This window comes from Rousettus aegyptiacus, unplaced genomic scaffold (assembly GCF_014176215.1).
Source record: "Rousettus aegyptiacus isolate mRouAeg1 unplaced genomic scaffold, mRouAeg1.p scaffold_m13_p_5, whole genome shotgun sequence".
Taxonomy (NCBI): domain Eukaryota; kingdom Metazoa; phylum Chordata; class Mammalia; order Chiroptera; family Pteropodidae; genus Rousettus; species Rousettus aegyptiacus.
The window spans coordinates 118,524,179-118,541,441 of record NW_023416308.1 but is presented as its reverse complement, the minus strand read 5'-3'; the positions used below and the strand labels follow the sequence as shown (position 1 = coordinate 118,541,441).

Sequence of the window (17,263 nt, the reverse complement as noted above, 5' to 3'; positions counted from 1 at the left end):
CAGCTTAATCTGAGGGATGCACAGAAAAAGAAAGCCACAGACTGGTTGTGCTTGTGATTGTAAGCACAAAGAGCCTCAAAACGATATTAGCAAGGGGAACCTACTAGTACAGGAGAAAGATAATCACCAGCAACAGCTCATACCCGCGGCTGGAGAATGGTGTGGTGTTAGTAAATCCAGTAACAGATTAATGCTGGACAGTCATTTGGCAGATTCTAAAAAGGCCTTCAGAATGCAGCACGCATTCCCCCATGACTCCTGGTCACGGGGGCTATTTCCTTAACACGATAAATACCGCCACGTATCAGTGGCCAGCATGTGGCTTTAGAGGGGGGGACGTAGAGGCGGCCTGGGAGCAGGAGGGCGAGGCTGCCTCCAGCAGCCTTGCTGCTCTCGAAGGTCTCTCCCTGAGCACAGTGGGGACTGGACGATGGGGCAGGAGGAATATTTGCACGTCCGCTTGGAAGACGGAGCAGGTGGGAAAGCTTTTACGATGGAGAAGCGTGCTCAGTAAAGAGGCCAGTGCAGAACTATGCAAAGGCGCTCAGGAAGGGAGGGAAGGCAGCGATTTGGGGTAGAAAGACCCGATGCTTTCAGATAGAGAGACCCCAGTTCACGTGTGTGTGTAGTCAGCCATCCGAAGGTGAACGTAGGGAGAAGGCTGGACCAGGTGATCTTCAGGTGCGTGTGAAAGAGTTGTCACTTGAGAAGAAATGGTAATGGTCTGAAAAAGAAAGGCAGCACGAGGCAGAGACAGGGCAGGGTGAGGCGGAGGCTTTCGCAGCCTGACGTCTAGAGTTTAGACCATCATTGTAGCGGACGTGGCGTAGTGGTGCCCGAACGGTCCCGTGACATAGGACGTGCCGAGGGAGACGTGTGCCATCGCAGGGAGGGACGCACTGAGTGGTAAACGGGGTTTGGAAAAATTGGCTTAATGGTTCTACCTGGGGAGAAAATAAACCGCCCGATAGAAAAATGAAGTCGGAGCAGAAACTGGTGCTTCACGCGAGAAGACAGGCCCAAGCAGTCCGTGACGCACGCAGAAAATGTCATCTTGTTATGGATTGAGTAAGCGGGCTTCACGCAGGACTGGATTTTTTTGTCGATGCTAAGGTCTTTGTGTGGTTCCGTGTCTTTGTAAGGGTGGCCTGAGAAAGGGGCGGCCGAGTCGGTGGCCAGGAAAACGCATCGTGCGATGGAGAAGAAGGTCCTTTTCAGAACAGGCTCGCACAGATGAGTTACGTGTGCCCCTCCGTATAAAGTCGAAGCCGTCTAAAAGGATGTCGATACGAAACTCGTTAACCGACGGTCTTTTCATGCAGTGGGATGTCACGTAACTGTTAAGCGATGCCCGCGGTATGTCCTGGGAGAACGGGTAGCCGTGAAACGGACCGTGAAAGTTAACCGTTTATTACAGCGGTCTGCAGACTTGCTCGCCGGCCACATCCAGCCCTTTGCTGTTTTTGTATTGCCCTTGAGCTAGGAATGGCTTTACGTTTTTTAGTAAATGAAAAAAGTCAAAAGAGAAGTAGTGTTTTGTGACACGTAAAAATCACACACTCCCCCTTTTGGCAGTTTGTCCATGGCTGTTTTTGAGTGACAGTGGCACAGGCGGAGAGTTGTGGCAGAGACTGGCCCACGGAGACTGATTTACTACCTGCGTGTTACAGAAGATGTTCCCCATTTTACAGAGCATGTTTATTATATGCAAAGTCTAGAAAGCATAGATAGAAACCATTGGCAGGTGGTGTGGCGAAGGTCGATCTTTATTTTCTTAGATTTTTCTGTGTTTTGTTTATTATTTATTTTGCACACGTTTGTATTACAATCACTCTTTCAGAAATCGTTGCTTTTTAAAAGTTAAGGTTTACGCCTTTCAATAACCCAGACCCTGACGTCTGTTCCTTGCTCTCTGGATAGAAATAATTGGACTCATCCTTTGCCCCTCTCACAAGTCAGTTCTTCACCAAGTACTCTGTGAAAAGTGATCCGTGTAGTTAAGTGGTCTGTGAGAAATGCGGGGCAGATGCATCCGTTCAGGAGTTTTAATGCGTACTCCATCAGGCACAGGGCTGTTGGCGGAGCTGACATTCAGACCCACCTCTGCCCAGCTCGGAGCTGTAGGGCCCGGCCGTGGCTCAGCATAAATCCAGGCGTCCCAGGGTCTGCTCCAGGCTCCTGAACCTCCTGTGTGCCTTTCCCCAACCCTTGGGCAGTCGGAAAAGCCTTGGGGTCCCCTCCCTCCCAGGATGATGCTTTTAAAACCTCAGAGGGAATGCACGGGTTGCAAAGGTTAACCAGCTAATGAAAATACAGATGCCAGGAGATTAAACGTAGATTTGTGATGCAGTCATTGTAATTCTTTATGCACTGAAGTTCCAGGAGCAGGTCTAGGAACTGCTGGAATCTTGAAGTGGTGATAAGCGTAGATGATATTTCGGGGTATGTGCAAACAGCTATAATGCGATGTGCAAATAGCTATGATTTTCTATTCAAAGCCACAGGCACTGCTCATAATTACTGTGGTTTGTTGCCTGTGCTTCTAAAGACTATATTTTAGTTTGACATTAGTGGAAATTAAAATATTTATAGTGTTTCCTTCCAAGTTCACACATCCCCAAGGTTACTAGCCATTGACCTGGTCCCTGTCTACCCTTCCGATCTTCTCCGATACCACTCTGGGCCCCGTGCTCTCTGTTTTGGCCACACTGTCCTTTTTTGCCGCTCTCGGAAAAGCCAGGCTCATGTCCGCCCCAGGGCCTGTGCCCTCGCTCTCCGCCGGCCGCCGCCATCGCCCAGACTGAGGCGCGATTGGTCGCCACCCTCTCCCGTTTGAGACGGCCCCCACCCCAACATTCTCTTCACAAACCCTGCGTCGTTCCGTTCTGTGCACCTGCCACGCCGTGACGTCATGTCCCTCTCCGGCCAGAATGTTTGCTCCCAGAGGGCGGGGACGTGGTCTGTCTTGTTTGCCACCATGTCCCCAGTGCCAGCAACATGCCAGCCACAGAGAAAGAGGTGTCAGTAAATACATGTTTAATGACCGATGGAGTGAAGATGCCGGGTGGCGGTCACGGTGTTTCAGACTGCAGCCATTCGCTTCCTGCTTTGGGGTCATACTTATTTCTCATTCGGAAACTAGAGGTGGGGGAGGAAACGCCCCCCAGCGCCACCACCCCGCGTGGGCACCCACGGCGCGGCGGTCCCAGTGTGTGATAGGTCCGTGTTCTCATACCGCGTGTGTTGCTATCTTCATAGACGTCGTCTTTCGATCCTGCTCCTTAGACACTGGAGATGGTTCGGTGACGAGCGGCCACCCTCCAGATGGCGGCTGGCCGCGGCAGGTTAGGTGGGGCGGCAGGCATGGCCGGCTTGGCTCTGAGGGGTCTTGCGCACACTAATGCCCAGCGCCTTTGCCAAGAGGTTTCCAGATGGTCATTTTTTTTCAGTCGGGAGGGGGGCGGGGGGAATTGCATGGTTGTGCTGGCCACTCACACAATTAAAGTTTGACGTTGGAGAGTTGACTTCAAATAAAGTACTGCATCGTGCATCTCCAGTTAACCCTTATTAAATGACTAAAATGCTGTATTTACACCCTTTCCTCCCCCGCCCCAGCGCTTTGTGGGGAGCCCCTGGGAAAGGCCTGTGATGAGGGGGCTCTAGGGAGCTCTCTGAAGGCATGCCCGATGAGTAACCTGGGACCCCTGCTCACCGTAGGAGGACGAGGAGTTAGAAGCCCCCCCGGGCCCCGCCTGTGGGGAATTTACTGACCGGAATTTTATGGACGAGTGTTGCGAATTGGTGTTCCTTGTGCTACGTGTTGGGGGCACCTCTCCTGGGTATACTTAACAGTGTTGGCCTGTCACAGGGCATCGTCTGCCACCCGGGGGTCACCAGGGCCTGTGCCAGGGTACACCCGAATGCTGAGGAATGTGGGTCCGGTCTGGGCTAGTTTGGGTCCACAAACCGCCACTTGCACCCTCCTGCCCATGCTGGGAACCTGCTCATCGTTGAGCTGGCCCGGGGGCCGTGGGCACTGGCTTGGGGCAGGTCGCAGGTGATTTCCTCCCGTAGCACATGCGGTTGGATGCCACATGCTCCTTGGGCTGTCCCTGGCCACCTCTGCCACCTGCTGCTGCCAGCCAGAGCCCTGGCTGATCAGGGCCTCTGCCCTCGCTTTCCTCTGCCCATCTTGCCTTCCCTTCCTCCTCGCTGGACGTTGATTCCCCAGCCTGTTGCCACTGCCCCGTGCCTCAGCCCTGTGGCCCCAAGCACAGCAGAGCTGCCCCGAGTGCAGCCCAGCTCTCTCCCTGCTTCATCCTATACCCGAGAAGCTGGTAAGGCCAGAGAAAAACCCCAATTCCCTGGCTCGTCTCACTTAATTGACAAGCACTGATTTTGTCGGGCCCGGGGTACCCCTCCCTTGACGCCCCTAAATGCCCAGTTCGCCCTGCATCTGACTTCCAGCAGCTCTTCTCCATCCTTACTCTTAGCAGGCGGCCTTCTTGTTTCACTGAGAAAACGAGAGCGTTACAAAGAGACCCGCCTGCTGCCCTCAGCGGTTCCTCCCGCCCCATCTCCCCCCCGTCCAGTGCGGGGCTGTCCGTGCCCCAGGCCCCGGCCTCCCGCCCTCCCACCGAAGGACATTCCTCCCGACCCATGGTCCCCCCTCTCGAAGCACCAGCCTCGCTGCTGGATGTTCTCACCATCACCCGAACATGCTGGGGTGTCTCCGGCCAACGCGCCACGTCTGGGCATGACGCGGAACCGCCGCGCGCAGACCGTGCTGTGTGTCGCTCCCATAACCATGTTCACCTCGGGCAGGTGTGCGAGGCCCAGGAAGTTGTGCCATGGCATCACCTGCATCTGGAGATGGAAACCTGGGTGACCCACGAACTGACCCCGCTCCCCCCCGCCCCCGCCCAAACCCGTTCCAAAGCTAACGGCGTCCCCATGTGCCTGCCGCATAACCCCGGGTAAAACTGACGATGACTGAGAACTAAAGCCGACGACGAGTTCTGCTTTTTCTCACCGACCTTGACCGACCCCTTCTTGCGCTTCGGGGCGCATCAGCATGCCCTGTATGGAAATACTTTTCCTTTCCCAGGACATGGGCAAATTTTGCCTCACGTACGAGGCCTCCATGACCCGGCTGTACCGAGAGGGGAGGACGGAGACGGTGCGATCCTGTACCGCTGAGTCGTGCGACTTCGTGCTGGCCATGGAGGACCCCACGCAAACGGTAACGCGCCGCCGGGCCGAGGGAGCGCGGCTTCTCGGGGCTTTCGAAGAAGGGCTTTCGAGGCGTCTCTCCTTAAGTCCCGCGCCCACCTGCTTCCCAGCGGCTTCAGGTTCTGGTTCTCCTTTCCGCCATCCACCCTGTCAAGGGAACAGAAAGTGTTAAAATGTTACAGTCCTCTGTCGTTCTGTAACACATCTGTAACACCTCAGGCGATGCTTCCTAAGAGTCTTTAAGTTGGAACAGTATGCAGCAGGTGAACGAAGGCATGGAGGGTGGTCCCGCAGGACAGTGTGAGAGGTCGGTGTCTAGGCGAGGGAGCGGCCACCGAGCCCCAGGGGCCTTCTGCGTGGGGTGACTGCAGCCCGCTGCCCACGCTGCCACCCCGAGCAGGCTGATGCCGGGACTTCCCACACTCTGTCCTTGAACCTCCTGGCCGTAGCCTGTGAAGCATTATTGGTTTATTTTTGTAGATAAAGGGACAGACACTGGATGAATCCAGCCGTGGGCACAGGCGCTTACGCCGATGCCCAGGAGACAGGGACCAGGTGGCTCCGTTCTGCTCTGCTGGTGGCAGGTGTAAATCTTTCTTTGGGACGGGCTTCCACTGTGGAAAGAAAGCAGCAGGCGTCATGACAGATGACTCTCATCTATCACTAGCTGCCTTCCCAAACGGCCTTGAAGACCAGGTCATGAACAGGCAGGTCATAGCCTAGACAGGTCCCACCCGTTCTGCGACTGACCCAGCAGAGCCCAGAACAACCTGGAGCGGCCTTTTTGGGGTCAGACCGCAGGGCCCAGTGGCGCTGTGTGAGTGAGTCATTAGCAGATCACTTTGGAGGAGTATTTACGACCTGCAGGAGGTGGCCGCAGGAACCTGGAGCTTTCCTTACATGAACCTGAAAATAAAAGGCCAGAGAGAGAGGCAACAAGCACGTATCTATTCAAGGTCAAAAAGAGACTAGCTATTCAGGCGGAAGCCCAAATAATGTTCCGATTAGGGGACAAGAGGGCCGAGGGTGTTTATGAGACAGGGAAAGGGACAGTTATTTCCTTAGGAGGAAAGCGTTTCTGTTGGTGCAGATAGACCAACTTAGAGATGCTAATTCTAAACAACGCGTTTAATTTTCAGTCGGAAAGAGCAGTCAGAACACCGCCGTCCTGTTCTGTGTACACACAGTTCTTTGACACAGTGTTGTCTTAGGCCGAGTCCAAAAGTTGCTTTGCCCCCAGCACGGACCTTCCCAGAGGTTCAAGGACAAAGCCGCCGGGCAGCTCCTCTGGGACGGCAGCTCTGACGCCATTTTAAAGTGGCTCCGTTTATTCCCATTTTTTTCCATTAGTGATTTCATTTATGTAAAAGATGACATTATGCCAGGTGGGCAGTACCCAGCACCCCCAGTGAGCGTCTCCAGAAACCTGGGGAAGGGGCTGTTAGTCGGCGGGGCTTCTGGCCAGGTCACCTTGGCAACCTCCCCTCTCGGTCGCCTGGTTTTTCGCGTTCCCCGTGGGACCCATGCGGGCACAGGCCCGGGATCTTCACCTGGGGGCTTCGCTCCGCACTAAACATCTCCCCCTTTGTTCTTCAGGTCGAGCAGAGGCTCCGGTTATTCAAGATCGCATCCGAGAAGCACCAGCATCTGTACCGCCTCGCGATGACCGGCTCCGGGATCGACCGCCATCTCTTCTGCCTTTACGTAGTGTCCAAGTATCTCGCCGTGGAGTCCCCTTTCCTGAAGGAAGTGAGTCGCGTCTGCCTGTCGCCGCTCCCTCAGGCTTATCGGCTACACCAGAGTTTCCTGAATGCGTAGGACAGGTTGATAGATCGGAACTGGCGTGGCACATGGGTCTTGGGGCTTAATTGTCGTCTCAGTGGAAAACTTGGGCCGCCGCGTTTTCAGGGCTACGGGTCTTGAATGCTGAGACCGCTACGCTCTCTTGTCTCCCTTCCTGACTTGTGAGGCCTGTATAACGTCCAGAGCATGGAGTATAGTAAAACATGCTAAAATAATTAGGAGGCGACGCGCTCTGAGTATGTGTCACCTTTGTCGTTGGTAGAGTTTAATTTTAAGTTTACAAAATGTCTCGTGTTTAACAAGCAGCTTGAAAAACTCCTGAAAATCGGCAGCCATCTCTCCAGGGCTGGTGCGGCTCTGCTCCCGCTCCGAATCCCATATATCCGCCACCTTTCCTGCCAGAGGCACCCTTAGCTGGTGTCGGCCCCCCCTCGAGCCCGGGTGTCCTCCCCTACGCCCCCCCCTTACCGCCGGTGTACTGCCGCAAAACAGTCCAAAACGAAGCAGGCCGTCTCTGTGTGTCTCCCACTGGGGCTCCGTGGGGACAGAAGAGGGTAGGACCAGGAAAAGTGTCCCTGCAACGTTTCCTCATTTAACACAACAGGTCTTATCCGAGCCTTGGAGACTGTCAACCAGCCAGACCCCTCAGCAGCAGGTGGAGCTGTTCCATTTGGACAAGAATCCGGAGTACGTGTCCAGTGGAGGAGGCTTCGGGCCGGTAAGTGATCGGGCTCCCGCGAACATAGCGCCGCAGGCCCCGGGGACAGGAAGTGCCCGGCGCGGCTCGGAGCGGCTCCCACGGAAGTCTGCCCGATGGCAGGAAAACGTGTTGAGCGTGCCAGAAGGGACCCCGTTCACATCGAGGTGGCATTTCCCCCCGCTTCGTTCCGCAGGTGGCTGACGATGGCTATGGCGTGTCCTACGTTCTCGTGGGAGACAACCTCATCAATTTCCACGTATCTTCCAAGTTCTCCTGCCCTGAGACGGTAAGCACCGAAGTCCCCTTGTCTAGAGATGGGACATTTTTTACTGTTGTCTTCGGAAAGGGGAGCATACACTTAATGTGACAGGAAATTTCAACCCGGTTATGCGCTTTTACTCGGTTTGGACGTGTTCACGTTAATGAATTTTAAAACTCTCTCAACCTAGTTTTTAAAGGAGTTATCTGACTCGGTTGAAACAGTTACGTTTGCTCGCAAAAATGGTTTTAGATCTTGGTGTTGGAGGGCTCTGCATAACAACTTCCAGACTGTAACCTCAGAGGGTGGACAAGGCTTAGTGAGCCCACGCCAAGACATGCACGTACGTGACAGCGTAGGGTCTGAGGTGTTCTCTGTGGATGGGGCACGTGCCCTCCTCCTTAGCACGGCACTCTTAATCCTCATTTATTTTTCAACCTTTTTCACATGGTACGTGGCCTGACAAGGAACGCCAAGTTCACCGTCAACAGGGGAGACTGTGTTTATGTCACATGTTGACGTTGGGGAACGCCTCAGATCACAAACGCACGCATGCAGACACGGAGCCCATTATCTCTGTCGGCCCTCCATGTGTGTCTCAAACAGCTTAGCGATTAAGCCACTAATCAAAGCTTAGAGACGTGGCAAAAAGGGATGCGAGCTCTTCGAGTGAGATTACAGGTGCAGAAGGCTTGAAATGGGGGACTCACCACACTGCAATGTGTGTTTGTGTTTTGTTTTTCAAATGAAAAGGATTCTCATCGCTTTGGGAAGCACCTGAGAGAAGCGTTGACTGACATGATCACTCTGTTCGGCTTCAAGTCCAATTCTAAAAAGTAATGCCCGCACCAGTCGCCATGGCAGAAATCAAGCTCTTCTGAGAGAAAAAAAAAAAAAACATGAAAAATAGCTATTGATCCTGATCGTAGTTCAGGATGAAAAATCGTTCTAAAAAAACTTAGAAGTGTTCCGGCCATCAAGCGTTCGGTGTTTTTTGTTTTTCTAGAACAGCAGGCTCCACCACGTGAACTATAACCCTACTTCCTCCAGGCAGGTCCTAATTTTGGGAACATCTGAGAAAATGCCCCTGAAAGTCTTCGCATCAATTTGTATTTATTAAGGGAGTAGGATGTTGCCGAGCTCATTAAGGAATCAGTGGGGTCGTGGCTTCTCACGTGTTGGACGTGGAACTGTCACACTTCCTTGGTGGCGACCAGGTACCTGGTACTTATGGGGATTTAACTTCATCAGAATAGTATAAACATTCGTGCAGAGGAAAGAGCATTCTTTAAAGCAGCGACGTTAACAACTCGTGGCCAACACACATGTAGCGTACTAACAAGACGGTATGCTTTGGGAAACAGCTTTGTCACTGTGGGTAACTCTAGACTGGTCGTGTGTGCGCCTCTCCATGGTTGAAGCACGCAGCCTGCCACATCTTTAGCTTTCCTGATCTTGCCTGTCTTCAAAACCCAGTGCCTTAAAAGCAGAAGGCCCTAGATGCAGGGAAGACTGTATGGAAGATTTACTCTGTGAAGTCTTTAGGTAGAATCGTGGATGTCTTACTCCCTTCTCAATTTGCTGAGTGGACAATCCCAAGCAGCCATTTTGCTGTGGTTTCCCCCTAGAAAGACTAGTTTCCTGTGAGGACAGCTATGGCTTCCTTTCAAGAGTGGACCGGGGTCAAAATGGGGAAAAAAGGGGTAGGATGGTCAAATGTTATGTGTCTAGAGCATTCCCTGAAGAATAACATGTAACCTGTGCCTCGGGAGTGCTACATACCCAGACTGTCGGGCAGGGAGAGCCTGCCATTTGCCTCTGAGAAAGGAACCAAACTTGAGAAATGGGAAGCGGGACCTCAGAATAGCCAGGGGAGTGCCGCACCCGGGCGTGAGTGGCACTGCCTCCTCGGCCCGCCTGGCGACAGAGAAGGCCGCTCTGTTTCCGCAGGAGATGGGGGTGGGCGGAAACAGTGTGCCCAGTCCTCTCGGGGAGATGGGCATTGTCACAGGCAAAGGCTTCTGGGTGTAGCACAGCCCACCCATCAGATGAGTGTGCCTTATTGAAAGAGGGGGAATGACCAAAAAGCAATTATGCACTGAATCGTCTTCAGTATTTAATGTAAAGATAAAGGATCACGGAATGGAACACCCGCTGTCTCTGGGCTGTAATGACAAGCTTAGCTGTCCATTTAAAAATCGCGTGTTTATGTTTCTGACCTCTCTGTCCTTGTCGGGCTTACCTCTGTGATTCTACACTCCAGTGACACGAGGTGGGTCTGGGCCATTGGAGAAGGTGCTTGCCACAGAGCACATGCGTATTTTATTTGTGTCTATGTCGTAATGTAAAAATCCCACCTGAATGGGCCAAAGATTTTTTTTTTCTCTTACAAGCAAGAAGAAATGAAAACCGACAAAAGAAAAACAAAAAATAACGACCACAGTGAGAAAAACCCTTGTTCATCTGTGGTACATAGTCCAGGAGGTGCCGGGGAGGAAATAGCCCGCTCCACCTGGGGGGTAGAGGGGGAGTGGCTTCCAGTCTAAGCCCCATAGGTCACTGTCAGAGCCACCCGAATCATGCGTGATTGACCACTGACTATCCTGTATTACCTAGCCTTCAAGTGTACACGTGTTAGCACTCAAGTGTATTTGGGCTTATCTCAGGTTTTAAATGTTTCAAATGGAATTGTTGCTAATCAGTGCAATTGTCAATGCAATTAGAAGGAGTGGATTTTTACTGTACGTGTTGAAAGGAAGAGGTAAGAGTATTATGTATTTAACTTAATTTGGAACAAACCATGGTCTTAACGGAACGGAGCTGCATTTTGAATTTGTTATCTTGGGCTGTCCATTGCATGTAAACACAATATGCTCTTTTGGATGTAAATCTTAGAAATACAGTATGAATGTTATCATTAATAAACACATTAATCCCATTCTGTCACAGTATTTGCTTTTGTCTATTTTGTTGTTGCTAAGGAAGTTACAAGTCAGGTACCAAACTCAGGCATACAGGACAATGGTGAGACACCAAGAAAAGTAGGAAAGGCAGAGTGGGTGTCACCGGATTCATGTCCCTGGCCGAGAAGGGAAGTAACTAAGAAGGGCTGCGGGCTTTCACGCTGCATCCACTTATCCATCTGCTCCCCTGCCCCACGCCTAGAACAGTGCCTGACATATAGTAGTGGGTGCTCAATAAATATCTGTTCAATGAATGCTTGAATTCCGTTTTTTCAACAGTTCTTAACCAAGCAGATACTGTGCACTAACCTTTGTCCTAGGTGCTGGGAACACAGCAAGTTTCTGACAGTGGACGGAGATCGAATTCCAGCGGGGGCGGGGTTAGGAGGTAGAGAACCACTCTTAGGATTTTAGTGTCCCAGGCAGATAAGAGGATCATGGGGGTAGGTTGGGGCCGGAGGAGGGAAGATGTACTTTTCAGACTATTCACTATTTTTTACTTGGGCTCACGGATTTATATTATCTGCCTTCTACGTCTCTACGTTTGGGATGCCCAGGTTGCACCTGGCTCTGCCCCTGAACTCAAATGAGTTTGACATGATGTAATTGTTCCCACCGTAAAATGAGAGTAAAGCCATCCATCCACACATGTATGCAGAGACTTCAGAGTGCCCCCTCTTTGAAAGGCAGCATGATTGGGGGTGGCTTGGTGCTCAAGGGAGTCAGCTTCGCCTGTGACATTTAAATATTTCAGTAGGAGGTTTTATCTTTATATTTGATTAAAGAAAAAAACTCTCCTAGTAAGCCACTAGACTGTCTCTATGGAGTCCTACCCTGTAGATCACGGGCACAGAAAATGAGTTCCCCAAGAAGTGGACTTCATTTCAAATCAAGCATGTTTGTAATGAACCCCTTGCCGGGAATATATTTCAGGTGATTCACACAGCAGAAAAATTCCTGCACTGATGATCTAATTACATTATGTTCTTTTAAACTGATGTCTCAGAATAATTTTTCAGAGAAGGAAATCCTAACACGCTTAAGGCTAGAAATTCTCAACAAAATTTCCTTGGGATTTCTTGAATGCTAAAGTGTATAGCTAAGTAGTAGTATACAGTGTTGCCGTGTCTTGGTTACTACTGTTTGAAAAGCATTTAATTTACAAAATGAGATTAGGCAGCTGATGTTTTACATTTTAATTTTACCCAAACAATACTTGCACGTGAAACAGTATCTGAGAGTTACAATGAATCTCTCGGAACCACAGCACACCACTTCCATCCGCAGAACATCTGTCAGCTTTTCCTGGCTGGACTGGCAGGTCAGGGCCCTCATCCTCTTTTCTTGAGCAGTGTTTCTGCTCTTTTCTGCGTCTATGAAGGGTGGATTTAGCTCACTCCCCACCCAAAGTTCATCCTTAGTGTTACTTGTATTGGTTACTTCCAGATCTGAGCAACTCCCATCTCCCTTAACATCAGTCATCAGTGTTGGGTTGTTTACATTTGACCAGGGAGCCCAGTTTACAGCGACACATCCCAAGCTCCGGCACCGAGGACGTGAAGTATATGCTTCGTTGGGAATATGCCTGAGCAAGCCCCTGGCCCTCTGTCGGCCCGCGGAGCTCTGGGTGGGCTGTGTCCTGTGGAATCCGGGAGCAGAGAAGCTGTATTTTAAAGACTAAGATCATAAGTCCAGCGAGGGAGTCCCATCAGCACCAGACTGGCCTATGGGCCTCAGTTTCCTCACCTAACCCAAGGAGTGTCCTTCTCTGCCCACCTCCACACCACTGCAGGCCTGCTCTTCACGCCCCGCCCCATCGTGCCGGCCCCACCTCTTCGCGACCCACTCCCACTCGCCGGCGCGACCCACTCCCATTCGCCGGCCCGCCCCACTCAGGTCCCACTTCCCCGCACCCCGCCCACCTCTCACGTTCCCGGCCGTCCAGGCCCCGCCCCCGGTCGCCCCGCCCATCCCTCACAGGCACCGCCCTCCAGGCCCTGCCCTCTATGGCCCCGCCCACCCCGCACGCGCACAGCGCTCCAGGCCCCGCCCCCGTGGGCCCTGACCTCTCACGAGCGCTGCCCTCCAGGCCCCGCCCCTAGCGCCCCGCCCACTTCCCCGCCCACCTGACTCCGCCCACTCCAACCGCCAACTGTCTCTCCAGCTCTCCGTGCCGCGGCCGCCCTAGGTAGGTCCCTCTGACGAGGCCCGTCGCGGCGCCCCTCTGGCGCCCGAGACCCCGGCCGGCCCTTGGGGAACAGCGGGACCCCCTTCCCCGTCAGCCTGTTGGGGGTGGCCGGACCCCTTTGTCGGCCTGTGGTTAGTAGCAGGACCCTCTGGCCCGTCGGGAGCAGCGGGACCCCTTTCCCGTCAGCCGCGTCGGCCTGTCGGGGGGACCGGAACCTCTGGCCGGCCCGTCGGGAGCAGCGGGACCCCTTCCCCGTCAGCCCTTGTCGATCCGTCGGGGTGGCCGGACCCTGTGGTCGGCCCGTCCGGGGCGCTGGAACCCTCCGGCCGGACCGAGGGTGGCGGACCGTTGGTCGGCCGGTAGGGGGCGGTGGGGCCCTCGGGCGTCAGCCTGTGGGGCGGGGCGGGGGCGGCGCCCTGCTCACCTGGCCGCGTCCCTGCAGGTGCGCTGCTCGCGCTGATCCCGCAGGGTGCAGGGTGCAGGGTGCAAGGCCATGCCCCGGCCGAGGCCCCGTCAGCCGACATGGAAGAGGCCCCCCTGCTCGGAGGAATGTCCGGTCCCGAGGATGAGATCGTGCCAGACCTGTTCGGCGCAGAGAGTCGGTTTGTTTCCGAAAACATTCAGCTGAAAGGCCCGATGGTGGTGAAGGCCGAGGAGGACGAGTTCCACGTGTTTCCAGACGCGTACCTGAGCCCCGCGGACCCCAAAGAGCCCCTCCTGCATGCGTTCAACCCCCCGCTGAACGTAGACTGCAAGAATAAAGTCAAAGTCGAGCTCCTGGTGGATGAAAACGAGGAGGAAATCCTCGGGGAGTATCCGAGTCTCCCCGACCTCAACCCGCTGGAGGACGCCGTCCTTCCCGCCGCCCCTCCGCCACCGCCGCCCGCCTACAACGTGCACTTCCTGTCCTCGCTGCTGACTCCGCACAGGAGCCCTGCCGTCGTGCCCCTGGGCACCTGGGCCCGGGAAGGAGCCGCCCACCCCGGGGTCCGGGTGATTCCGGTAAGATCCGCGTGGGATAGGCCCAGTACCGCGTCACCTCTCCCGTGTAGGGATGTGAGGCCGCTGGCTTACCCCAGGATCTCCCTCCACGAGTGGTTTTCCTGCGCCAGGAGTATCCCTGGTTGGGTTTACTCAGTCCAAACAGGCTGCATCGCTTTGTAATCTGAGATCTATCATCCAGCCGAGCCATTCTACCTGGAGGTGACTCATGTCCTTGGGTCCCTGGTTTACCTGGCCTAGCCCTGCTGGTAGCTTGTAACATGAAAGTGATTTAACTGGCCCCATTGCTGTCACTGGCTTCAGGAAAGGAGTCCTGTTTTTGTTAGAGTAACCAGTGTCTGTGAAGACAAAAGCAGCGTGAGTACTCACGTTCTCGCATGACTTGTTACCCCGTCGGAAGACTAATAGCAAGGGAGAGAGACACTGAGGCTGAGCGTGCCCTGTGCTTTAAACGGGTCACTTACAGGGAATTCTCTACGTCACGCAGCTGCAGAACCCAGTGTCCGCAGTGCGACTTCTAACGTAACGAGTGATTTTTCAGGTCGAACTCAAGGAAGGAGGTGGCACTCTTACCAGTAACAACGCCGAGGAAGCAACTTTCCAGACCCCTCCGGCCCAGGAATCCTCTTGCAAGTTCCCGTCTTCACAAGAAGCAGAGGATGCCTCTGGCTGCTCTCACAAGGAAAATAACCCAATGGTAATTACGTCAAAGAAAATGTGACTAACCAACATCGTGTTACATGTTTGACCCTTGTCATTACCAAGACAACAGTAATGGTTATTTCAGTCTTTGTTTTTCATTCTGTTTAATTGGTGAATCAACATTATTGGTTGTTTCATTTATCAAGAAGGACATTATCAGAGCCTTCCTAATATTCTTTCACCTCTAAGATTCTCATTTCTACTGATCTTAGCAAATCAAGAAAAGATTAGGACGTTGCCATGTTTTTTTAAGGACAGTAACCACAGGTCACATCAGCTAGTGCAGACCCAGGCCGGCCCAGGGCAGGGCAGCACTGAGCTGTGTGGCTTGGCGGGTGGGTGGGGACGTGGAGCTGTGGCTCTGGCTGAGGGCAGGTGCCACCTCCCTTCTGGCCACCACCTGGCACTCGGGGCGGGTATGTATGCAGTTGGCAACATCCGTGGTTTCCATGATACTTTTGCACGTTTGTGATTCCCTTTAATGCTCTTATCAACTCCGTAGGGTAGGCATTATTTTTATCTCCTTTTTAAGGATAAGAAAACAAAAATGTTACATAGTCTGGCGGCAAGTGGTGCACCCAGGGCTCCAGGTCTCAGTAGTGACGACTGTAAAGCGCTGCCAGGGGACCCGGCCCCACGCCTTCCTTTAGCAAAGATCCCAGAGAACTAAGGTCGCTTTTCCGTGAACTTCTCTTCATTCTGAGGAAGGAGGCCTTAGCTCTAAGGCAGGGGTACCCAACCCCCCTGCCTGTGAACCGGCACCAGTCTGCGGCCTGTTAGGAACCGGGCCGCACAGCAGGAGGTGAGCTGCAGGACAGTGAAGCTTCATCCGTATTTGCAGCCACTCCCCAGAGCTAGCATCACCGCCTCAGCTCCACCTCAAGTCATCAGGCATTAGATTCTCATGGGAGCACCGGTCCCTGGTGCCAAAAAGGTTGGGGACCGCTGCTCTAAGGCATACACTTTACTGGAAAGGACTTGAAAACGAGCTCATCACAAATGCTGGCTTAGCTGTGGCATATACCAGCACTCAGCCCTCTGTCTCTGGTCCCACTCAGACCTACGTTCTGAGAGCAGAGCTCCCGGGGACAAGGCAAGCAGGGCAGGACCTCTTCCAATAATTACACCAGACTCCTGAGTAGTGTCAGCACATACCCAGGATGTGGGCACAGCCCAGGGGCTGTGCAACAGATAGGGGCCTGGACAGTCCACTCTGAGCCTTTCTCTCAAATTTTTTTTTTTCAGGGTGTGTGTGGTGGGGTTGGGGATGAGGAGCTATAACTTCGTCCTCGAAGACAAATAAAATTCCAGTCACCCATGAATTTGCTGGCTTCGTGTCCAGTGTCGGGATGATCTGAAGGTTTGACAGAGTGATGAGCACCTCGCTAACATAGGCCCTATGTGTGTTATTTTGGTCACATTGATTCTTTATGGTTTTGGGGATTTTCCTGTCTAGGAAGCCCAAAGGCAACCTGCGGGGCAGAAACCACGGCTTCTGCAGGTCTTATGGTTTTGCCATTGGAATTGGAAGCTGTGTGTGGGCAGAAACTACAGCTTCTCTGGCCTTTGTATCACGGTGGACAGGCCGCACACAGCGCGGCCCCCACCCGTGCTCCGCTGCCCGACGTTGTCAACACGGCTTCACCTGGTCCCTGAGGGTTCATCCACAGCCAGAATCCAGCTAGGTGATCTGAGAGCGTTAGCCAGGCCCAGGGAGACTGATGTGGCTTCTTAGAATTTTCCAGTTCTCGGATTAACCTTTCTAAGTAGGCAATAAAGTGAATGGATACCAAAAAATCACACATTAAATAACGTGTGTGCGACAGGAAAGAACAACCGTCATAAAATTAAAGGTTATTCTAAGTACATGACCAGCTACTGAGATAGAGTCAGGGGGCCAGGTCCTTTTTGGAGCTGAGTGGTCCCGAAGGGACCGGGGCTGGGCCGACCAGGTCTCTGCCCGCACAGACGGTGGGGTGTGAGGACGGCGAGGGAAGCACTCACGTAGACACCTGGTCCTCACCGTAACCCTCGACGGTCAGACACCTGTAGGGAAAGGCGTGACGGGAGCCTCTGTCGGCATGCTGACACGCCTCTCGGGTGCCCTCCTCCAGAGGGCGTGCCACTGGGGGGTAGGAAGCCAAGGACGATGGACAGCTCCCCATTTTCTATTAAAACTTAAATTCTAGATTAAAGCCGTGTTCTCAGATTAAAGTTTATTTTGGACGTCTTTTAAAAATGATCATTACTTTTTCATTTTAGGTGATATGTCAGCTGAAAGGGGGTACGCAGATGCTGTGTATCGACAATTCTGGCACAAGAGAACTAAAAGCACTTCATCTGGTTCCTCAGTATCAAGACCAAAATAATTATCTACAGTCAGGTACGAAGCAAATTAATTTAAAACATTATAT

The 17,263-nt window shown here is 53.1% G+C and overlaps 2 protein-coding genes across 2 annotated transcripts in view; both read left to right on the top strand.

Annotated features, from left to right (window-relative positions):
* Positions 1-10,945, top strand: part of CPT1A (carnitine palmitoyltransferase 1A) — a 43,411-nt gene extending 32,466 nt beyond the window's left edge. The window contains exons 15-19 of the mRNA XM_016131758.2: positions 5,108-5,242; positions 6,829-6,981; positions 7,640-7,753; positions 7,929-8,021; positions 8,748-10,945. Of these exons, the coding sequence (XP_015987244.1) occupies positions 5,108-5,242; positions 6,829-6,981; positions 7,640-7,753; positions 7,929-8,021; positions 8,748-8,834 (582 nt within the window). The 3' untranslated portion in view covers positions 8,835-10,945. The remainder of the gene's footprint in view (positions 1-5,107; positions 5,243-6,828; positions 6,982-7,639; positions 7,754-7,928; positions 8,022-8,747) is intronic.
* Positions 10,946-13,033: 2,088 nt separating this feature from the next.
* The window catches only part of TESMIN (testis expressed metallothionein like protein), a 30,543-nt gene continuing 26,313 nt past the window's right edge, over positions 13,034-17,263 (top strand). Inside the window, exons 1-4 of the mRNA XM_016131771.2 lie at positions 13,034-13,145; positions 13,588-14,147; positions 14,689-14,844; positions 17,112-17,232. Coding sequence (XP_015987257.1) covers positions 13,668-14,147; positions 14,689-14,844; positions 17,112-17,232 — 757 coding nt within the window. The 5' untranslated portion in view covers positions 13,034-13,145; positions 13,588-13,667. The remainder of the gene's footprint in view (positions 13,146-13,587; positions 14,148-14,688; positions 14,845-17,111; positions 17,233-17,263) is intronic.